Genomic DNA, 25148 nt, shown 5'->3' with positions numbered 1-25148 from the left:
GGATTCCCAAAATTTGAGGCTGATTCTCTGATTCAGTTCAGGTAAATCAGAGAAATACACGTTAATTTGGCCATTATTCTCTATGGGGAAATCAATCTGGGGGCTGTCAGGGGTGCATGTCATTTTTCAAGCAAGCGTCACCAAATTTTCAGGAAACCTACTCACGACATCCTCTAAAGATTTCCCAAGTTTCAGGAAGATTGGACCCTAGGGTCCAATTCTATGGACCCCCCCCCCAAAGGTGCCCCCATTGTTCTTGTTATGAGGAAAAAGTTAAAGCTGACTCCCACTGCAAAAACACGCTGGGGCAAGGCTGCCATGGCACACTCCAAATTGCAAGCTTCTCACACAGAAAGCTGGTTCTTGGAGGCACAAACACAGATGCCGGAGGCCAAGGCACACTCCCAATGCAAGCTCATCCCTGGAAAATCCCAATAGAAAACGGATCCCCCTTCCAGCTCCCTAAACTGATGCCCCCCCCCCAAGTATCCCCTGAGTGGCCCACTCTCCATTATTCCTTACATTGAGAAAGTTTTAATTGGTTCTCGGGGCACAAACACACAAAGGCAAGGATGCCAGTGGCCAAAAGCCACATTGTTTTTAATGTTTGAGATCTATCATCATAAGCCGTGCTAGTAGCCTGATCTGAAGAACCCACTTTGGTAACTAGGGTAGCTTCTAGCTGTCCCAGATCCTTTCCTCCCACAGTACAGTGCCTTAATATCAGCCAAGCTTTTAGTATATTGTGTTTCATGGCTGTCCCTGTCTTTCTGTCTGCCTGTCTGTCACATTTTTGTCCCACTCTTCTTCCAAGGAGCTCAGGCTGTGCATGTGGTTCTCCCTACCTTTATTTAACCTCACAACAACTGTGTTACATAGATCAGACTGAGAGTGTGTGACTGGTCCAAGGTCATCTAGGGACCTTCATGGTCAATGGCGATTTGAGTTTCCCAGATCCTAGTCCAGCACTCTGAAAACTACAACACACTGACTTTTATGGCCTTAGGACAACTCAGTGCCATGCCTAGAAGGGTCAGCAGTGATTAAGACTGCAGCATCATTTGGCTATTGAAGCCTGATGCTGATAGGAGGTTCCTTAAATCCAACTCAGTTGCTTAGCATTTCAAGTGATGAGGCTATTATATTGTGAACTTACAGAGAATTAGTTTCCAGTGGACTCACTTATATGTTTACACTTGAAATACAAAGTAAGACTTGTTTGAACTTCAGGTAATGGCACATAGGTATGTGTGTATATCTGTAACTGAACATAAAATGGAAAAAAGTGTTTTTACATTCATTCACCACTCTATTCCTGGATGTCAGGGCAATTCATAATTAAATAATAAATAAAATATGAAACAGTGTTAAAACAAATTTGACTGGAAGATTGGTCACTTCAAAGTTTTATATCAATTTCCCACAGCGGTCTTTTATGTTTACTGTTTTGTCCTCATACCGTACTTTGTTTTAGAAATCTTTAGTGTTAACACACAAAAAAGAAAACTACAAAGACACAATAAAAAACACCCAACTAGCAGTCACTCTCCCTTCAGCAATCTAGTCAAGACTTTATAATTTTGGCAAAACAGAGTTGGTCTAATAAGTTTAAAACATTTCATGTTTAAATAGAATGAGACATATCTTGTTTTGGGCTAAGTAAAATTAAGAAAAATTTTCCAGATTAATAAAATAATCTCTTCTCTACCTTGATTTCTGCTTGCCTTAACTCGCATATCTTTTCCACATTACAGACTGTGCTTAACCATTTGATAAGTGCCCTTTAACAATCATACTTATGCTACAGTAAAGTTGGTTAGTCTTAAAGGTGCTACTGGACTCTTCTCGATTTTTCTTTAACAATCATAGACTACTCATTCCAGATGTATGTGAAAATGGCTTATTTACTATGCGTGAGTGGAAGGTAAACAGAGTTTTCTTGTATTCCTCTGTGTTCTTGCAGCCACTTCCGATTCCTTGAAAAGTCAGAGGACCTGTGTGGGGAAATAGCTGCAAAGGTTGAGGAGGCTCCAGTAAAGAGAGGGAAGGAGGTGAAATTGTCCCCTTTTCTCTGTCAGCAGAGCTGTGCTTATGGAAAGCTAAAGGAGTGACATCATGCCTTAACTTCACTGCAGCCTCCGAGTCCTGACACATGTGGCTATTCTTCCATATTGGTCCCATAACCCAAGGAGTGATTTTTCTAGGGATCAGAAGAGGCTGCAGAGATCTATATGAATGTGGGAAAATCAGTGTACCTGCTTGCTTGGTTATAGGTTAGTGCCCATTAAAAAGATACCAAGCTCATTTTAGGATACATGCTGGTGCTTGGTGTCAACTACACTGAGCAGACATAAAAGCCAGCCAGCTACCACAAGATAACCCACAATCATACTAAGTTTCTTGCATATATTCTTCTAAAAATCTGACATTTTGGAGCATGCCTACTATATATCTAAGTCTTTAATCTTCCCTATGAATGTTCCCAGCACATGGTAGAAGTATTCCAGCTAATGTGGTAATTCCTCATCCAAGTTGTACTTCAATATGTGAAGAGTTTAAAGTATAATAATATTGATTGACCTTTCCAGTCCTGAAGGTTGTCTCTAGAAGAAGTGCACATGCAGCTGCTCACAATCTTTATATATAACTTTAAAAAAATTATAAATTATAAAAAATGTCTTAAGCAGCATAGTCTATGAATATATATAATTATAGGGTAGTGTAGTGTTCCTGTATATATTTTCTGGCCTGGCTCTCAGATAATTAAATAGTATCTGCAAAAGTCTGTGTATTCAGTAATTACTGTAGAAATGTCAGCTACTAAAGCAAGAAATGTAGTTATGCTGGGAATTCTTTCCTCAAGTTTATATATAATGTATTTTTATCCATGCCAGCTCATTTTGTGCATTTTTCACTCATCATTTAAGCATCACTACAATTAATCTAATTTTAATACTTGCTGCTATGAAAAGGTTGATTTAAAAAAAATTGGTGAAAATAAAGCTTATGAAGTATATTACCAGGCTAGGAGGCTAGCTCATTATAGTCAGGTTGGATCAACTTCAAATCATGGTTTAAATTATTTAAATTTCAATTTAAAAAGTCCAATTATTGGTTTAAAGCAACTTTTCAATTTGTATATTTCGCCTTTTGCATTCTAGAATTTGCTTAGAGACAAAGGGAGCAATTAAGAAAGTGAGGATTTCTGTTTAGCTGTGTGTACACTTGCAAAAGCATGTACCTGAAGACCAAAAAACAGACCCAGCCATCAGTAGTTCTCTGCTTGTATCATGGTTTTGTTCTGCCTTTCAGTTGTTGTTACGACCTCTAGCACCCTCTAGAAATTTGATACTGGGCTGAGGGATCTTTGGGAATGGTGTTGAACATGGTGTGGGAGGCTGCAGTTCCCGTGGGAAATCTGCAGAAATTGCGGACATATTTCCCCTTGAATGCTTTCAAGTAAATGGCCCTGCTCTTTGGTTGACATTCTATTATTGAAGAAGAGCATACAAGAGCTTTTGGGTCATACTTATAATACTTGATTTCAAAAAGTCATGTTTTTATCCCTGGTTGTAGCTGTTACATAGAAGACAGTTTTAAACTCAATGGACAGGTTCCAAAGCAGTGGACAATGCTGAGGTCGCACATTAGAGCATTTTATCATTTCATTCTAGTGGCAGCCTCTCGAGCTCTCACCTGCAAATGTCAGAGGGACTCGTGAGTGCTGGGGCTGTTACTGGAAGGAAGCTGCCCTCATAAGCAGGCGGAATTAATGGCGTTTAATCAAGAGCTTTGGATTCACTTGTAAGAGATTTGGTGTATAGATAGTAGCTAGTTTATTTGTATTAAGATTTAAATTAGATTACTTGTAATATAGCTTTTATAAACATCAAAATGGAAGGGTGTTTATTTTAAAAAACATGCAAATTGATTCTAGTGATCAAATTTTGATGTGATCTGCTGAGCTGGCATATTTTTAGTCTAATAGATATTTCTGAAATTATGACCATTCACTTTATACATACTTGTGTTTTTTTAGTCCATGCAGTAACACTATTTCTTAACATCTTTGGATGTCTGGCCTGGTTTTGCTTGGACCCGAAGCGAGGAGTTGACTTTGGATTGAGCATTCTCTGGTTCTTGCTTTTCACTCCTTGTTCATTTGTCTGCTGGTACAGACCACTTTATGGAGCCTTCAGGTAACCATTTCCATCTAGCATGGAATTAGTGTGATTAAGACTGTACATTATTTAATTGCTTTTTAATTATTATCTTGTCACCTAACTTAGTTTTATAATTTTTCATGTGAATTCTTGTAAAAGTTTGGTAACAAAGTAATTTGCTGTTAGCTAATTGCTAGCCTTTGCAAATATTGCTTCATTACTGCTTTTCCTTAACAGTGACGACATGGGGTTGACTAAATAAGTTTGTGTGAAACTTATCTATCTAACCCACCAGTCTACTCTATTTTTCATATGAAAGATCATATTAACTCATGATAAGTTTAATTTTACTAATTTTTATTAAAGTAAATTTTTATTAAAGTAAATCCTTGGGTGTCTTCTGCACTATTTTACTGAATTATGTTAATGTGAAATTAGCTTCAGAGGACTGTGAGTGGAACAGATTCTCCTCACTACACCCCCCCCCCCCCCAGACTCTGCTTGCAGGAGATGGAATTTGGACTTATCCCATAGTTCTACTGCTGAAACTGTTTAAACTGTTTAAACTGTTTAAACTGTTTAAACATGTTAGATGAAATCATATTATCGCTTTACAAATGTGTGTGCCTTTAAAAAATAATTAATATTGTTGCATTAATATATGTGAGATTGGTGGTTGCTTTGTTGATACCCTCATTTAGTTAGGTTTTATACTTTTTCTTTTCCCGAAAGTAAAACACGGGGAAATGGAAGAATTAAAGGTTGGGATCTTAACAATGCAAGCAGAACCGCACTGCATAAGCTGAAACTTTTCTGCCTCCCCGTTCCACTCTAGTCTTCTTGTCCCCTTGAAATTGTATGCTGTGGGTCACTGAATTCTCAGTAACATCATTGGAATCAAAGCAGAAGGCTGCAGTGAGAGTGCGGCATCAGCAGAAATCATCCTCCCCATCTTCCATGGGCGCCTGGGTTGGAGAGGCACTTGGATCAAAGCTATAGAATTTTTTGGGCTACAGTTTTTCATCTTTCCTTAGGAAGCATAGTGCAATAGGTGGGATTTTACAAAAATGACAAGGGAATAAGACATCTCTCCAATAAAATAAGATTGGACATAAGAAGGTATCAGTTGACTATATATTAGGTCCGTTTTTGTTACACTGCAGAGATCCCATTGTTTTAAATTGTTTGCTTCTGAGACTTTTGTTACTCTGCTGTTTGTGCAATGTTTAATTAGGGTAGCTTGCATTGATAGCATTTGGGAATACTGCTTCATTAATTTGACAGCTCTGTTTCCATAGCAATTGGATGTAGTCACAAAAGCACAGTTTATATATATATTGTGTGTAATTTTAGTTGTTTCTGTTGATGATCGTGCTGTCCTGGCACCATCTTCTCTGGTAATCGTTGGCAAACATAGTGAAGACATTTGAAATGTCCTCCCCCCACCCCTTCTCTTTTTCAGGAGTGACAGTTCTTTCAGATTCTTTGTTTTCTTCTTTGTGTACATTTGTCAGTTTGCAGTTCATGTCCTTCAAGCTGCAGGTTTCCAAGGATGGGGCAACTGGTAAGTAACCCATTTCATTGATAAGCATTAAACTTAGTGTTTAGAATCCAATACAATTTTGCAGTTAAGTAGGATCATATACCATAATGAGTTGGATTCTGCCCTCCATGAGCAGCTTCCTAGGGTATCTGTCAGAGTTCGTTTCCCCCCTCTTGCAAGAAACACAAGGTTTCTTGATTCCAAAAGGTTTATTGAAAGACTATGCTCAGGATACAGGTGTCCATAATCCAAAGGCTTTTGAGGCCCTTGGCTGAACAGAAGCTTTGTTGAGAATGGCATGCAAAGCGAAAGTTACAATACTTCAAACACCCATTCCCAGCCTCCCCCTCAGTCCTGTCTGCGAAGGCATGAGAAGACGAAGACATCAAGGTCGTTGGCTGGTCTGGATAGATAAGGGCTCTTCGCTCCCATGGGTATGAGCAGCCTGGACGACACCTGGGCCTGGAGGGAGGAAAGCTATACAACTACTGATTATAACACAAGTTAATATGGCGTAACTCTGGCTAGAGAACTGACATCCTGACAGTATCCAAGAAACATGACCTTGTAGTTATGGGAGACTTCAGCTTCCCAGATGTGTGCTGGGAGACTAACAGTGCAATCCTATGATGAGTTACTCTAAGCCCATTCAAGTCAGTAGACTTAGATTGGAGTAACTCTCCATAGGATTGCACTGCAACTCTGCTACATATTCAGGACCATGCAACTTTCTAACCTCTCTGGCTGACAATTTCCTTTCTCAAATGGTGGAAGATTGACCATACTCAATATTAACTCACACAAAAGAGTAGGTTGACACGGTAAAGTTGATGGGAACCTTAGGGAGAAGTGATCACGTCATCCTAGGATTCCCTTTTGCTGTGGGATACCATGGGAGTTTGTAGTCAAATACACGTTAGATTTCAGTAGGGCAAACTTTAATAAACTTAGAGATATGATCAGAGTTATTCCGTGGACAAGAATGCTGGAAGGGAAAGCAGTGAATGAAGGGTGGGCTGTCCTGAAAGAAGAGCTCTTGCTGGCTCAAGCTGTAACCATTCTAGTGAGACAGAAATGCAGTAGGGGATCTAAGAAGCCAGTGTGGATGAACAGAGAGCTCTGTGGTGACCTAAGAAAGAAAATGGAGATGTTCAAGAAATGGAAGGGAGGAAATGCACTGCAGGGCAGCTGTCAGAGAGGCCAAAGCTCAGAATGAACTTAGACTGGCTAGAGGGGCTTACCACAACAAAAAATTCTTCAGATATGTGAGGAGCAAATGCAAGGTGAAGGGGACAGTACCCCCACTGCTGAGTGAGAATGGAGGAACTCTGACAGGCAGAGAGAAGGCAGAAAGTTTCAATGCCTATTTTGCCTATTTTCTCCCTGAAGGAGAGAACAGGCACATCTAGAGATGGTAGTAGGAAATGCGTACTTCGAGGCTGTTGGTCGACATAGGCAGAGAAGTTGTGGAGAAGCACCTCGCTGCACTGGATGTGTACAAATCCCCTGGGCCAGATGAGGTGCACACAAGAGTGCTTAAAGAAGTTTCAAAAGAGCTTGCAGACCCTTTGTCAATCATCTTCCAGGCCTCTTGGAGGACAGGTGATGTGCCAGAAAACTGGAGGAGGGCAAACATCATCCCAATGTTCAAGAAAGGAAAAAAGGACAATCCTGCGAACTACAGGCCAGTCATCCTGACCTCTGTCCCCGGGGAGATACTGGAACAAATATTAGAAGTGTCAGTCTGCAAGTATCTGACAGACAACATGATGATATGGGAGCACAAATTTGTCCCCAATGGGTCCTGCCAGACCAACCTCATCTCCTATGATCAAGTGACAAGTTTACTGGATCGCAGGAATGCTGTCAATGTAGTTTATCTGGATTTCAGTAAAGCTTCTGACAGGGTTTCTTACGATGCTCTGATGGCTAAACTGGAGGACTGTGGACTAGACTCTAGGAGGATTAGGTGGATAGGGAACTGGCTGGATAATTGCACCCAAAGAGTAGTTGACAATGGCATCACGTATGATTGGAGGGAGGTGTCCAGTAGCGGGCTCAGTTCTGGGCCCAGTGCTTTTCAGTATTTTTATAAATGATCCTGAATAGAGTGTGAAGGGATTACTCATTAAATTGGCAGATGATACTAAACTGTGAGGAGTAGGAAACACCCTTGTAGATACAGATAGAATTCAGCAAGATTTGAACACACTGGAAAAGATGGTGGGTTTTCCACCAGGGTAACAAAAATGCAAAGCATGCATACTGGATGAGGGATGCACTTCTGGGTAGCAGTGTGTGTGAACGAGACCTTGGGATATGGGTGGATGGGAAGCTAAATATGAGCAGTCACTGTGATTCAGCAGCAAAAATGACAAATGCAGTTTTGGGCATAACATCAAATCACAGGATGACATTGTCCTACTTTATACTGTGTTAGTGAGGCCCCACCTGGAGTATTGTGTGCAATTCCGGAGGCCTCATTTCAAAAAGGATGTGGACAAATTAGAATGGGTGCAGAGGAGAGCAATCAGGATGACCAAGGGCCTGAAGATCAAGCCCTATGAGGAAAGACTAAGGCAGTCAGGAATGTTCAGGTTCAAGAAGAGAAGGTTGAGGGGAGACATGATTTCTCTCTTAAGGTATTTAAAAGGCTGTCACTTAGGGGAGGGAAGGGACCTGTTCCTGTTGGCAACAAAGGATAGGACTCAAAATAATGGTTTAAACTGCAGGCAGGAAGGTACCAGCTGGACATTAGGAAAAAACTTCTTCACATTAAGAGTAATTCAACAGTGGAATCAACTGCCTAGGGATGTGATGGGTTGCCCCTCATTGGCAGTCTTCAAGGAGTGGCTGGATGAATACTTGTCAGGGATGCTTTAGGGTGTTCCTGCATTGGGCAGGGGGTTGGTCTAGATAGTCTGTAAAGGCCCTTCCAATTCTATGAATTAGCATATATACCATAAGCCGTATCTTCTGCCTTTTTTGGCCCATTGTTCCATGTAAAAATTCCAGAACTAATTTACATTAGCAAGATGTGAATCAATGGAAAGTTGAAAATAATAATAATGCATTTTATTGGATTCTGAATCCACATTTTAAGGCATCCCTAATACACTTTGACCCTAGGCTGTCCATGCAGTGTGGGGTATCACAACAACTGAATCACTGATAGAAAGAGGAGCTTGCCAAGCCTTTGAGCTTGCCAAGCCATTAGAGCAAATTAGCGAAGTCAAGCCATGAGAGTCAGACCGATGGAGACATAAAATGGATCAATGTAGATGAAACAATGGAGATTTTATGGAAGAATGAAAACAGTGCCCTCGATTATGGTGACCCTTTCCTAGTAAACTGTAGAAAGAAGTTTAAAATGAATGAACAAGTAATTCTACTAGCCTTGCTGTGTAACTAATAAAAGCTTCTGATTATCGTGTTACTCTCTTTCAATGCAAGAGTGTACTATATAAGTAGTGTAACAGGAGATGCATCCATTGCGGGGGGCAGTCTCCATCAGTGAAATTTGTGTGCAGTCTATAGCATAGTTAAGCTTGCTGAACTCCCTCTGAATTAAATGGGACATTTACCACACTTTATATTTTGTTTTCTAATGTAAGTTCATCGACAGTCTTCCTGTGCAGTCCCACATAGGACTGCATGTGTGCAGGCCTGCCAATTTTGGAGATTTCTATAGCTCAGTACCACTAGGGGGCGCCCTCGCCTTTCTGCATGCATGCATGGCTGTTCTTCCTGCCAAAAACAGCTCCCTAAGAGGCAGGGTGCCCCCGACATACCCTCAGTTCCTCTTTTGCCGCCGATGAGAGAGGTTCTTAGCTCTTCTGTTTGTTTGAAGTCCTTCAACGATGTTGGAAACGGCGCTTCTCAAACAATGTGTGTCTTGCGACAGAAAAATCACCAAGTCCAATGGGCATTCGAGCTGCCTCTACTGTTTGGGCGAGACCCACAACACGCAGGCGTGTAAACATTGTAGAGCCTTCACCTCGAAGGCTAGCAGGCCTCCCACCTTTGGGGTGGGGGAGGGTTCTCCCCACCATTGCACTTGGTTAATTTATTTCATTATTGTTTTGTATATTGATTTTAGTATTGTTGTTTTTTGTTTTTATCGATTTTAAACTGTTCACCGCCCAGAGCCCCTGGGATGGGCGGTATATAAATTGAAATATAAATAAATAAAAATAAATAGAACAGAGCGGGCAGGACGGTTACAAGCTTCCTTGTGGAAACTTGCTATGGAGGCTATGGATTCACCAGCTAAGGCACGATCTTCTGCCTCGCCTGGTTCCTCCACTGCCCAAGCAGGTCCTGCTTCGACCAGCTCGAAAACGTCCCGCTCCTCTCCTACCCACTCGGAGCCTAGACTGCCACCGAACTTGACTCCGACCTTGGTCCGAAGTGCATCGGAACCGACTCCCACCGTATCAGGTACGGTTCCGACTCTTTGGAGTCGAACTCCTTCAGCATTGACTGCGGTTGTTTCATCCCCTCGGGGCTGTCGGGATAGCGCTCTGTCAAAGATTTCTGATCCGAAGACTCCCTGAAGTGGCACCTCGTTGACCTTGATTCCCATCTCAAGCCGACCTTCACAGCCTAGAGATTCTGCCTCGGCTCCAACACCCTCGAATCCAACATCGGTTCCAAGATCGGTCCATTCCAACCTAGAAAAGAAAAAGAAGAAAAGAAAGCATCAGTCATGGAAACAGGACAAAGCTATCTTAGAGAGTGTCCTTCTGGCTCAGGATCCTCCTGAACAATCGGAGGATGTCGGCTCTGAACCCCCCAGCAAGAGACATAGAGGATCAGGGGATCAATCATCACCCCGCAGTGCTCCTCACTCCAAAAGTAGCCATGAGGAGGATGTCATTCTGGTGGAGAAACCCCCCACCCCAACGGGGCATCCAAGATCGCTATCCCATGGCTCTTGGTCTTCGCGGTCATCTCAAGAACGTAGGGGGCGTTCCAGGCACAGGGTGAGCCCCTGTTCCTATAGGAGCTACTCGAGAGAGCGTCATCTCCATGATGAACAGGTCCCTTATTGCCACTACAGACAAGGCTCTTGCTGCTCGGATCTTCCTTATAGAAGAGAATCTAGATCTCCTTCCATAAGGGCCCATTCTTATGCTGGCTCCAGATGGACTCTGCACCTGTCAGACCTGGAGTTGAAGACTGGGACTGAGCAACGTAGATCCAGTGATTCTCCCCTATCAGATTCTCTGGATGGGGAGATTGGCTCTATGGAGGATGCATCTCCTACAGATGACTTTAGAGCTTACAACGAACTGCTCCAATGTATGGCAAAGGCCCTAGAAATTGATGTAACTTCCGCAGAACCAAAGTTCACAGATAAAATCTTACAATGTATCTACTCTGGGTCTACCCTGGCTATCTCCTTTCCTGTTATCAACGGGTTTATAAAGTTGCTGAAAGACCTGGATTTGAAACAAGCTTCTGTTCCTGCTACGAATAGGAAGGTCGAGAACCTTTACAGATGACCTCTGTCCCTTCCTCTCTGTCCATCCACCGCCTTCATCTCTAGTAACTGAAGAGATGCAAGCGAAGGCCAAACAAGGGTCTTTGTCAGTTCCATCTGATAAGGAGAGTAGATGACTGGATGTGATGGAATGCAAGTTTTACACTTCTGCAGCCTTTGGAGTGAAGATCGCTAATTATTTTGCAATGATGGCTGCCTGTCAGCTCCTCCTTTGGAACAAGGTGGCCACCTTTATACCTAAACTCCCAGATGATCAAAAGATAGAGAGTTATTCAAGAGGAAGCAATTCGCCTTTCCTGCCACCAGATCAATGCCAGCCGTAATATGGCAGACACGTCAGCTAGATCCTTGCTATCGGCTGTTGTCCTTTGCCGTTATGCGTGGTTGAGAACCACAGCTCTTTCTACAGACACAAGGAGCAGAGTAGAGGATCTTTCCTTTGAAGGCTCCACTTTATTCTCCGACAAGACGGATGAGTACCTTTCAAAGAAGCAGAAAGATAGGCTCACTGCTCGTTCATTTGGTGTATTTCCACAACACCAACAGCAAGGTGCATCACAATCGCACTATAGTTCTTTCCAAAGAGGCCGACAACAACAACACTTTCAGCCTTATCAAGGGTACGCTTATCAAAGTCAACAAACCTATCAGAGTCCTCAATCCTTTTCCAGAAGGAGGTCTGTTTATATGTTTTTTGGGTCAAAAGAAGGGTAAGAGGGTGACCCCTCAAACCCTGGCTTGTTGGGTGGTCCAGGCTATACTATTGTGCTATGAAACTGCTAACCTACCATGTCTGCTAGGAGTTCACGCTCATTCCACTAGGTCTTATGTGTCGTCAGCAGCTCTCCTGAAGGGTGTTTCACTCCAAGACATCTGCAGAGTGGTAACATGGGCTTCAGCTGACACGTTTGTCCAACACTATGCGTTGGACGTCCTAGACAGGAAAGAGACAGCAGTTGGCACAGCGCTCTTGCAATCAATCTTCTCATAACTGCTTCTTTCTGCCTCAATCCAGGTATTTAAGCTTTATAATCTCCCATGTGGGACTGCACAGGAAGACCGTCGATGGAAAACAGTGTTGCACTTACCTGTAACTGTTGTTCATCTAGGTCTTCCGTGCAGGCACACATGCCCTCCCTCCTTCCCTGCTAACACTCTTGGGACTTACCTTGTAGTATGGCGGCAAAAGAGGACTGAGGGTATGTCAGGGGCGCCCTGCCTCTTAGGGGGCTGTTTTTAGCCGCGCACGCGCACAGAGAGGTGAGGGTGCCCCCTAGTGGTATTGAGCTATAGAAATCTCCAAAATTGGCAGGCCTGCGGATGCGCAGTCCCATGTGTGCCTGCACAGAACACCTAGATGAACAGCAGTTACAGGTAAGTGCAACACTGTTTTATCCTGGCCCCAAGTCATTGTGTGAAGGTCATTGCCATTCACTTCAAACATTCCTGGTCTTATGGAAGCCTACACCTGGCATTTCCACCAAATGCTTCTGATGCTCAGCTTCTCACTTCTTGTCATTTGTAAATGATACAAACTTCTTTAAGCAGTTTGTGTTTCTCAGTTGAATCAGGATACTTATGAACAGCATCTAAAAATTGACTGTTGAGTCTGTCAGACTCTAGCTGAAAACCTGGCTCAGTTTCTCAGTTCTTGCATCAGGACAGAGAATTTAATTCATGTTTGAGCTGGCTCTTATGAGAATGGATGATTGTTCATATTCATTAATAAAGTCAGTAGACATGATGTAGGAACATATATATGAATTACAGCAACATCTTACAGGCTAATAAATTAACTATGGCATAAGCTTTTATGAGCTAGAGCCCACTTTATCAAATACTCACAAAAGCTTGTGCTACAATAAATTCGTGACTTCTTGTGATGCCACGAGACTTTTTATTATTATGGTTGCAACAAACTGCCACCTCTGTTCTTTGGTAAATATAATAATAAGATAACTGGAAGTGGTATGACTGTCAAGACCCATTTAAAAATACATGCCAGCTTGCTTATATGTGGCATCCATGTAGCAGGAGTGTTCAAAGCACTTTATATGCATTATTCATTTGCAGTCCTTGTAACAATCTTATGAGGAGAGTCAGTTTATTATTTCCATCTTAAAAAGTTGGGGGGAGGCTGGGACTGGACTGACACGGAGTGGCTCTTAAGGCCACTATTAAGTTCACAGCCAAAACAAGGTTAGAACCAGGAAATTCTTGATTCATAGCCCAGCTTTTTTAACCACTATTCAATTGAACCTTTGGTTTATCCTGCTGGTTTTTTATTGTAGTATGTGATACTTTTAGAAATCTAGAGGGACTGTTCATGCAACATGTTGGTTCAGTTTTCAGAATTATTCCTGTGATGGGAATCCCACGAAAATGGGATTGTAAGGGAATTTTTATCAATTCTCTTGATGGCAAGTAATTCGTAGAGCACATTTATAGAACATATGCATAGAACACATTTTTGTAGGAATCACAGCATGGTACACATACAGTGTTCAGCACCTGACGATATATGAGGTTAGACTCTACATACTGTAGATAGTTGTAAGGATGCTTATTTTCTTCAAGGCAATCTTTTAAGATCAGAATATTTTTAAAACTACAGACTTCAAATTTGTGCTACATTGGTGCAAAGGGGACTAATCATATTGGCCTAGATTAGTGTAAAACCACAAGAATTTGAGCATGGAATCCAATTTGTGTGTCAAGATCATAGTAATTAGGTATGCCACCAGCTGCAGTAGGCATTTGACAGACCCTTGTTTTAGGAGTAATTTTTGGTGGTTGAAAAATTTATATCTGATTACTGTCAAAAGTGAGAGAAAGAAGGCATTTGAACAGAATTAATCAGAATTTGGAGTCGAAGAATAACAAATTGTTTATCTGATGTAATGCTCTGTATGTCCTCATAGTCCTGTAAATTTGCAGTTTTGATCCGATTTATCATTTCTTAAGCAAATGAATTACAAGAATCCAACAAGATTGTAAGTATATTTGTGTTCATTATGTATAAAAACAACTGAAATATGTATGTCATTTCAGTTCATAACACTGAGCATTCTTTTGTATAAAATACTTTAAAAATCTTGTTTATTACTTGATTTCATCAGAAATAGTCAGGTGAATGTTAGAGAGAATTATGTATTCCTTGAGTATTTTGGAAAAAGGAACAATAGCTATTGTTCCAAAAGATGTAACGTTTGGGGGCATATGTATGTATCTACAAAGAGTTGTATTTTCTTTTTGTCTCTAGTGGATGGATTTCATCTCTTACTGGACTTAACCTTAGTATTCCAGTAGGTATTATGATGATAATCATAGCAGCACTTTTCACAGCATCTGCAGTCATCTCGCTAGTTATGTTTAAGAAGGTACGTGGTTTTCCTACTTGAGATCCTTGCTGTTTGATAAAGACAATTCAAATAATGTATGCTAGAACCCTAATAGTATTTTGCTTGCTGAACAAGGTAGTTTGTTTTTATTTGTTAACTCGTATCCAGCCGGATAGGAATGGTGTGAAAACAAATCAGATCAGGAAAATATATAGAGAGAATTTTTGCAAACAAAATTTGTTATTTATAGTCCTCCTTTCTCACTGAGACTCTAGGTGGATTACACAGTGTAATTCAGTATAATCAACAGTTGGGGGGCATTCAGTAAACAATACAGTAGGAATTGCAGAAGTTTGAAAACATGCTGAAATGATGTTGAATAAAACATAGGCAATTTGACATGACATAATTAATGACAATTACAGACAGTGCACATTAGTAGTATAGTTCCTATCTCCTTGAACTATTAGCTTACAGCACTGTCTATCACCTGTGTAAGAAAGCTCCCCTGAATAATTTGGTTTTGCACAATTTGTGGAAAGCCAGAAGAGTGGGTGCTTTCCTGCCCCCTTCAAGCAGCCTGTTCCATAAGTTGGAGGCCACTATAGAGAATGCCCATGTATGGGCTACTGTCGATTTTGCTCATTTGCAGGCTGGCAACTGCAGAAGGACCCGTTCTGATGAGCGAAGCTGCCATAATAGAACATAGGGAGAGAGGCAGTCCCATAGATATGATGGACCAAGGCTGTGAAGAGATTTGTATGTGATGGCCAAAACCTTGAACTGAGTTCTGGAACTCATGAGCAGCCAGTAGAGGGACTGCAGAATGGGAGTAATATGCATGCTCCACCTAGCCCCTGATCATCATGTTGCAGCATTTTGTAGCAACTGGAGCCTCCGTCTTGACTTTGAATTTGCCCTTATCCTGTACCTCCAAACTTGTGTCCTCTTTCCACCCAGTGCTTTAGCTTTCTGACTTTTATGAAGGGAACTCATGGATTCTGGGCATTTACCTACAATAAAACCTTAAACAGACTTACATATTTTATATTTTTTCTCACTGGTGTCTCATTAGACCAAGCTTCAAAGACCCATTTTAGAGTACAAATAAAAAGAGTTAAGATATCTAGCCATTGCCACTGCATGTCCTCACATCAGAGAACATATTTACATAGGGGTGTCTGGAAACAGAGCCTAAATGATCAGCAACTAAACCCCTTTCATAGTTTCCAGTGTATGCACTGGAAACCTTTCCTAGAGGTTCAATTAGGTTCAGAAAGACTTGCTATCCTTTCAGATAAATTAGAGGCTGTTTGGGAGGTACAGTGCAATGCATCTTTTAAATCTGGGACTAGTTGTACTTCACTGTGAGGTATCTAATCTTCCCCAAATTATTTACCTACTAGCTAACCTTCCACTAGTAATTCCTGATAACATTGATTGGCAAAAAGAAAAAAAGAAACCTAGAGTTAGATGGTCTATTGCACAAAACAGGTGGAATAAAAGAGATCTGGGAATATAATACATTCAATTATATCATGCTACAATACTAACAGGGTATACCAGGTGAGTTTTGGACAATACTGATTCTTCAGAAATTACAGGTGAGCAAACTTATATAAAAATGCCATTTAAACCCTTTTTATGGCTCAAGATATCAGAGTAAAAAGGTATATGTTTAATAATTTTGTAATAAATGAAAAAAATATCAACTGGTGTTCCCCCTCTTGCATCAGCTGTGAGACAATTGGATAACCTTCAAGACTTTTAGCTAAGGCCCCTTAATAAGGCACCTGTAGGAGTTTAATAGTTAACAATAATGTAATGGTATTTGATTTTTGTCTCCAAAATAAATAATGGCCAGGTAACAGTTTTCAAATATTTGCAACTAAAAAAATTTCTGTCAAATTTTTTTTGGAATGGTTTAAATCTAAGCAAATGTACTGAATTTGAGCAATTAATGATTAATTATGGGAAATATATTTTGTCCAAGATAAATGTTATGCTACTTATATTAATTCCAACGCTAGACAAAATTTTCAACTTAAATGGAATAGTGACTTAAATAGTGAAATTCCAGAAGAGATTTGTAGATACCTATTTTTGTATAGATTCTCTTTTTCAGTATGTATTTTGTTTAAAAAGAATATAATGAAGATAATACATTATTGATATCTTACACTAGAGGAAATGAATAAATAATTTTTAAGTCAGTGCTGGAAATACAAATGCCTGAATGCAGATTTTGTACACATGTGGTGGTTGTGTGCACGAGCAAAATAATATTGGAAAATAATAGTCAATAAGTCGAAAGAAGTTTTGGCTTTGATGTTCCACTAAGAACAGAAACATCATTTCATAACTATGTTCCAATGGTTCTGAAAAATTTTCAAGTTCTTCTTCTAAAATCTAATTACGGCAGCTCGAATGGTTTTTGCCAGATCTGGAAGCAAGATATATTTCCAAAGATACACTTATGGTTGATAAAACTGAAGAAATATATGTAAATTAACCTTTCTTCAAAGAGGACTAAGTATACGTACAACAGCTTGAATCAATATGAAATCCTTTAATTAATGGAAGTGAATTCTTAGCAAATGTTTTTCATAAGTTAATAACATGGTAAGAATATGGATATTTTTAGGGTACCTGGGCTGAATCCACATTACCTCAGCGTGTCCCGGTGTTGCACTAAATGATCACTAAACACCCAGAAGTATAGCGTCTCAAGCGCGATTTCTGAATCACGCTAGAAAGATGCTATACTTCCGGGTGTTTAGCGAACGTATAGTGCAACACCAGGATGTGCTGAGGTAATGTGGATTCAGCCCTGAGTAAAAGTTTGTCTTATGTTATTGTTATTGGCATTTTTTGTTATTTAATCTTAAAAAATCTTCACTGCATATAGGTAACTCTAATTTTTGTTGAAATTGTTCTTGTTATCCTGTCTTGCTATGCTGAGGCATGTCATGAGCAAGTTTAAGAGAATGTTTTTCTCTCAAGTTTAAAATGTTTCTCAGCCTTTCTCTCTGGGTTTTCCCTTAGGTACATGGGCTGTACCGCACAACTGGAGCAAGTTTTGAGAAGGCCCAGCAAGAATTTGCAACGGGTGTGATGTCCAACAAAACTGTACAAACTGCTGCAGCTAATGCAGCATCAACAGCAGCAACTAGTGCTGCTCAGAATGCTTTCAAGGGTAACCAAATATAGAGAAAGAGAGAGATGAAAATCACTACAATTTTCTGGCTGTACTTTATTTTCCAGTCACTTATAGTCCCTACAGACTTGTGTTCAAAATGCACACAGCATGTATGTCTCCTCTTCAGCTGTGCATGGGCTAAAACGGGGGGAAAGGTCCTAATTGTTTCATTCCTTTATACACTTATTTATTCAAAAGTACTTCCTGGATACTCTCTAACTTAAAATTGTTTGAAGTATATTTTTTCTCCATATTTTTGGAGGCGTGCTGTGAAAATTTCAACAGTGCATCTGAAATTGATATGGCAGCTTCTGGGGTCACCTTAAACGATTTTAGGAGTTTTCTGGTCAATTGTTCTTTCTGGGACCTTTCACTTTGACTTGAGACAAGCACTTTGGAGCAACTCCTTTTGTTCCTAACAGTTTGCTTCCCTATTTTCTGTGTGAGAAACAGGGCAGCTGATGGGTTTGAACTTGAAATTTAGCTGCTGCTGTACATCTTCAGCAGCTGATGAAGGACAGATGTAAGCTTAAAATAAGTATGATAGATAATGTAAATTCTTTTTTTAGGATAATAGGTCTTTTGATAAAAATATGAGTTTGCATGAAATAGTTATTTGGCCACGTTGAGCTTGTGTTTTGGTTCAGAATCTGTCTCTATAACTATGGTTATAGTATTTGTTGGGATCTGTTTTCATGGTGTATGGTCTTCTAGCTTGGAATGGTTTTGTTACACAGATATTCTCACTGAAAGAATATGTAATGCAAAATGCAATGAAGAGAAGTTAATTAAGTTTAATAAGACCTGAGTGATTACATCTGTTTTTACTTTTATTTATTTATTTTAGCCATTTATATCTCGCCTTTCTCCCCAATGGGGACCAAAAGCGGCTTACGTCATTCTCCTCTCCTCCATTTGTCCTCACAACTACCCTGTGAGGTAGGTTAGGCTGATAGTGTGAGAGTGGTCCAAGGTCACCCAGGAAGCACGGTGGCAGAATGGATATTTGAACCTGGGTCTCCCTAGTCGAACACTCTTAACTACCATACGACACTGGCTCTCATATTCCTAACTTTGGGAAACACCTAAAAACAATGTTATCCTATCTCTTGAATGCTCCTATATAGCTGGATCTGTCTGAGGTGTTAAATGCAGTGACATTTTTGTTGTATTTTAAGCATTGTTTTTTTTAAGTGTGCACTTGTGTTTAACAATGGTACTACATCCTTAGCCTTGTCAATCACTCTATTTACTGGTTGTACAAACATCTGAATATACAGTTATCTTATTTAGATTTTTAACCTAACCCATAGTCTCTAATCAAGGTTTTTCAAACTGGCATTTAATTATGTTCTTGAATTATTTTTAACATACCTCGGCCTTCACATGCAATGTAATCAATTGGCATTTTATAAAATGCATTTATTCAGAAGTTGGTTTATCACAGTATCAGTCAACTGGGTATGTGTTTTACGGAGCTAGTAATTGTCTAGTAGCTTTAGTTGAACATCATATTCTGAGATTTAATAGTCTGTCAGTTCATGTTGTTTTAATTTGATGTTCTAAGAAAGATGGATTGTTGAATGACCACCTAGAAGATATCTTGGATTACCTTTTCAAATACTTCAGATTCTGTCACTTCAGGTTCTGTCGCACTTTATATACTGCTTAAGGTTTTGCAAGATAGATCCTAATATCAGTACATTCTAACACAGTAGTTACTTAGCAAAATAACAATCCATGCAGGTCTAATACCTAAAATAGGGTGTGCTTTCATACCTTAAATCATGACTGTTACTTTATAGGCCTTAAATAATCAGGATAAATTTAGTAACTTCATCACAATCACAAATCCTGTAAAATAAACTATGTGGAGTTATATTTTAAACCAGGTTGTTTTCAGCTTGTTTGTAAAACAGAAGGCAAGTAAAATCATAATAGCTTGAGTGTATTCCAGATTAGTAAAAGACGTTAGTCTTTGTTTTGTTTTATTTATTAAACTTATTTACATTATTTATAGTCCACCTTTCTGTGAGTCAAGATGGATTACACAGAGTAAATCAATACAATCAACAGAACAGGACAGCCAATGAACAATGCCAAAAGGATTTAGATTGTAGAAATCTGGAACCAACCAGACATCTGAAATGGAGCTGAAGCAAAGCATAAGTATTAATGTGACATGTTAAATGATGGGAAAATTACATAGTAGAATAGTACTTACAGCAATGACAATATGAAATATGCACAGTGGCACAGACGACAGTCCCTAACCCTCTACCCAGGTCTCTTTGGGAGCCATTTTGTTACCACACAGACCAATTCCTTGTGTAACAAGCACCATTCCTTAAGGTGGGAGCCACAACAGAAAATGCACATGTGGGCAGTTTTTTTTCCCATTTGCAGGGTGGCATTTGCAGAAGGCCCTGTTCAGATGAGTGAAGCTGTTGTAGTGGAACAGGGGCAGAGGCAGCAGATATGAGGGACCTAAACCTTGAAGGGCTTTCTGTCAGCCAGTACCTTAAGTTGAGCCAGGTAACTGATGGGCAGCCAATGAAGTGACTGCAGATTGGAAGTAATGTGCATGTTCCATCTAGCTCCTGATAATAGTCAAGCTGCCATGTTCTGCACCAACGGGAGTCTCTGAGTTGACTTTGAGGAAAGACCATTGTAGAGTGCTTTACTATTTAACTGTGCCATGGGTGGCCAAATCAGCTTTATCAAGGTAGAGGGCCATCTTCTGGGTTAGACTGAGTTGGAAGAAAGTGCTTTTTGCAGCTGCATTAACTTGTTTCTCCAGCAGTTATGTTGCTCTTAACTAAGTCAGCAGGGGTCAGCTGAACCACATTGAAGGTTGGAAGCACAGTGTCTTTAAATATCTCCACCTTCTCAACCAGAATTACCTTTGTCTTTCCAGGGTTTAGTTTCAGTTTGTTCACTCTTAGCCAGTTAGCAGCCAGACGGCAATTCAGGGCCTCGACTGCATCACCAGGAGATTTGGATGAGTATATATAGAGCTTGGTATCACCAGCATATTGATAACAGCCAACTTCAAAACTAAGGGCTTGAAATAGAGATTGAAAGCAGAGGGGGATAAGATTGCACCCTGTGGAATCCCACAGGATAGGTCTCACTGTGATGGTCTTCAGTGGCAACCATTTGAAACCATCCAGAAGGAATGATTTGAAGCGGTCTAATGCACATTCTGATACCCACTTATGCCTCCAATCACTTCAACAAAATGGTATGATCCCCTGTATTAAAGGCTGCAGATAAATACCATAGGAGCAACAAAGAGGCATGGCCTTTGTCTACAGATGGAAGTCAGCAACTATAAAGCCATCAAGGCTATGTCTGTCTCATAGCCCAGACTGAAAATTGTGCAGAGGAGATGAATTATCCAAGAAGACCTGCTCTCTCAATTACATTGTCCAGAAAGGGCAGATTAGCGACTGGGTGATAATTATTTTTTCTAGGGATAATTTTTTAAGTAGTGGGTGGATCTGCTTTGAGACACCAAGGGAAGGTGCCTGAGTTAGTGCCTAATTTCTAATAAACAGTAAGGGATCATTGATGTGTTCCTTCATTTCATAATTTTAGCAGCCAGGATGGACAAGGGTCCAGGCACAAGTAGCAGCATCCACAGATCCCAGCACCTTGTTATTATCCATCCTGGAAACTGGGTCAGAATGGTCTCTAAATAGACCAGATGGTCTATTGGGCATTTCTTCTGGTGGATCTATGTTACAACTGGAATCCAGATCAGAGTGTGTTCTTAATATCAACAAAAAATTGCAAAAAGTATCGCAACTAATTGTCTGTTCCTGAGACAATAAAGTCTCATATTTAAGAGTCAGCAGATGTTGAGCTATCTTGAACAATTGTGAACTAGCTGATGGAACAATAGAAGAGAAATAATGTTTATTTACCACTGTCACCACCACTTCATAGCGCTTTATAGCATGATCTGACAAATTTAGTACAAGTTATCTGCGAGCAACATTCTAGATGTTTTCTGGCCTTCTTCAGGTCTCATCTCCATGGTAAAGCTGGAGGCTGGGTTCTGCGCCAAGGATGGGAGATGTTGATGAGGGGTAATCTTGGCAATAGCTTCAAGGAGCTTCATGTTATACACACACCCACACACACCCAACAGCCTAAACAAAATATGTATTTGGAATCCTAAAATACCTCCAAGTGTTGTGGAATCCAGTAGAATCCATGAGCCTCTGTGGGTGGACCATTTTAACTGGATCCCCTTTTCAGTGGGGTGTCAGAGCCACTTCACTTTTGCCTTGAGTAGGCAGTGGTCAGACTATGTTCCAGGCTGAATCCAACCATGAAATCAAATCTTCCCTCAAAAGCTCAGTGCAAAATATTAAGACCAAGGTGTGAGCACATTTATGTGTTTGGCCTGTCATGACTTGAGAGATGGTCAAGGCAGTCATAGACACTATGAAATCCTGGGCTAGTCCCAGCAAGGTATTTTCAGCATGAATGTCAAAGACCCCCAGAACAATCAGTCAAGGTGTCTCCAACATCACAGCTGACAGTACCTCTGCCAAATCAGAGAGGGTGCCCATTGGAGAACTAAGTGGTTGGTAAAGAACCTGAATGCTTAATCTATCCATACTCCCTAATATAAGGAACATATGGTCAATCCAGTGATAGTTTACACTGGAAGTCTACAGAAGTTGAAGTATTCACGGAGGACAGTAGCCACACCTCCTCCCTGGCACACAAAAGGAAGGCAGGAGTTCCTGACACCATAACCTTTATCCACTATACTCTGTAGTTTGAATAATCCCCATTTTGTAAACCAAATTAAGTTGTGCAGATATGAATATAATGGTTTGACTTCTATAGTTATTATCAGTTGCTTAATTTTGAACATTAGGGGTAATGATACACAGAAGCAAGAACCATCAAATGGTGAGTATGAAAACCACTCACGGATCTGTCCTAGACCCAATATCTTTGCCTGTGCAAACCCCCGGAAAAATGTGTATATATTGTTGCATATTTTTACTTTTATTTTACTCCTTTATTCTGTATCAATAACAAGCAGTTTGTTGCTAATCTCAGTTGTTATCCTCAGAATCACATCAGATAGCAAAAAATGTATTTGCATTTTTAAAAAGGTGGTTCTGCAATACATGTTTTTCTCAGGGGTAGTGTAGATTTGAAGTAGAAGCAGGCTGAGTTTGCAGTAATCTTGTACCAATTTTGGTCCCAGGAAATGAAATATAAAATATAAATTTTTATGTTTAGTTATTCTCTCTCAGACCAACATCTAGAACATCCTAGTACAATTACAGTTCTGTATTAAGTCAGGAGAAGCTAAGTTAATCTTGAGCTTTTTCTGATTTGAAATGTGTTAGGAGAAGGCTGATGTATGTTAAAATTCTTAACAAAAATAAAGGTAGTGTGTCAGTTAACAAATGTATGCCTATTTAAGCCATGTTGTAGCAGCCAATCGTGGCAAGTTTTGTTCAAAATACAAAGTTTCATCACTGGAATGTCAGTAGGCTGTGATCTCTTATTTAGGCATTGGAGTTATTTATCTGAGGGATGCCTGTATATTTTGTAAATTATTAACAATGCTTTGCCATCCTGGTGAATGTCACAATTCTGTACAAATGCACACAGATCCTCTGATGTTGCATGTTCGAGTAGTTCAAAGGTTCTGCATATTTATTGTATTAACTCAGTCACATAGAATAAAATGTTTCTGGACAGTTTGCTCTGTATAGTTTTAAAAACAAGGAAGTAGGGTTTTTTTGTAAAAGGTAAGATAAAATGCAAGAGGTTTATGTATAAAAGAGATCACATATTTTACCTGATCCAGCTCTAGTCAAGCATTGTCAACACAGTGTCAGAACGGAGATAGGGATGTACATTGAATTGAAAGCAATGCAGTGCCATTCATATGTGAGTGTCACTCTAATGTCTGTCTGCGTCTGTGTTCTGGCATTAGTAATAATACAGAAATAAATGCAACTAAAGCTGAATTGGGAATTTGAATTTTTGTAACCTGTATATAAATTCTGCTGCAGTGGAAAAAGTATGTCAATTATCAGAACAACAATTAGAATTAGAAATGGTCTTAAGGAAGAATCAAGCTATAGGCACAGTGTTTAGTTTTGTGATGTTAATTGGAGAGTTTGAAAAGAAAATATGATTTGTTAGTACTTATGAAATCTGCAAGTATTAAATTTGTCTGGGAATTTGTTGGAAGTAAAATGAAACTTGTGAAAACATTTTTTTCCTTGTATTTGTTACTTCTGACACTACAGCATTTGCGAAATGTCAACCTTCACATCAACTTGTACACAAAAATTTGTTTTGTATACCTGCTAGGCAGGTCACAGTGCTTAGCTGATAGACTGGGTTACAAATTGTGCACGAGACAATTGTGAAAGAACAACCAGAATTCAGACATCTGGCAGCTGTCACCTGTTCTTTGGACACAAGTGATGTACCTGGCCATAACAAACAACCATGGTTTGTTATGGGAAGGAGGATTGGAAGTCTTTCAGACCAACTCTGTTTTTGCTCCTGTTTTGTGGCCGAGGGAACAATTCACCATTTGCCTTTTTGCTCACTTTGGATATCATGATAAACTGGCTTTGTCAGGAACAGGAAGTTTTCAGTCTCTGAACTGTGTGAGAAAAGAAGAGGGGATCATGTGAACCAGAGGTCTTCCCATAACTACACATTGTGTCTGAACAGGCACAATAATTCATCAGCATTAAAATGTATGATATATTATCAGTTTTAAAGGGTATCTCAACAGGTTTGTTAAGAAATCTTAGTTAATCATGAGAGCTATGAATTAATCTGCACACATTTGCATATGACAACTCAGTAATTCCAAAGAGGACCACACTTTTTAAGATCATTCATGCACGTATCACAGCAGATAGCATCTCCTCCTTCCTCTTTATCCAGAAGAATGTCTCAAACGAAATGGTGTTGCCTTAGTTTTCAGAAATAGGTCACTAAAAATAATTTCTAACAAACTTAAAAATATGCTCTCTGAACACCTTATGTTAGATTTTTAGGCAAGTTTGGTAAGCGTATGAAGAACAGGGTCTATCTTGCTTCCTTTTTGCACTATGCCAGTGAGCTTGACTGAGCCCAGATTATCTGTGATCCAGGAGTCATCCACTTTATACCAGTACTGTACTTCTACAGTGACACATCATAGTGGCTCCTATAGAGGGCTGGAGTAGTTTCATATAACTCATCACTTTTGTTACATTCATTGAGCCATTTTCAAGGAAATTCTAAGCAGTTACTCCAGTCTAAGCCCATTGAAATCAACAGAGTAACTAACTCTGTTTAGGATTTCACTGTTAATATCCTAGCCAAGTATGCCTAGAAGTAGTTGGGG

General features: G+C 39.9%; 1 protein-coding gene across 2 annotated transcripts in view; it reads left to right on the top strand.

Annotated features, from left to right (window-relative positions):
• SCAMP1 (secretory carrier membrane protein 1) overlaps positions 1 to 24012 on the top strand; it is a 45932-nt gene extending 21920 nt beyond the window's left edge. For both annotated transcript variants that reach the window (XM_054986532.1, XM_054986531.1), the window contains 4 exons: positions 4040 to 4199; positions 5626 to 5727; positions 14475 to 14592; positions 17599 to 24012. In XM_054986532.1, the coding sequence (XP_054842507.1) occupies positions 4040 to 4199; positions 5626 to 5727; positions 14475 to 14592; positions 17599 to 17763 (545 nt within the window). In that variant the 3' untranslated portion in view covers positions 17764 to 24012. The remainder of the gene's footprint in view (positions 1 to 4039; positions 4200 to 5625; positions 5728 to 14474; positions 14593 to 17598) is intronic.
• The last annotated feature ends 1136 nt before the right edge of the window (positions 24013 to 25148 follow it).

This window comes from Eublepharis macularius, chromosome 8 (genome assembly GCF_028583425.1).
Source record: "Eublepharis macularius isolate TG4126 chromosome 8, MPM_Emac_v1.0, whole genome shotgun sequence".
NCBI lineage: Eukaryota > Metazoa > Chordata > Lepidosauria > Squamata > Eublepharidae > Eublepharis > Eublepharis macularius.
Note: the sequence above shows the minus strand (reverse complement) of the source record. Positions and strands in the feature narration are given on the sequence as shown.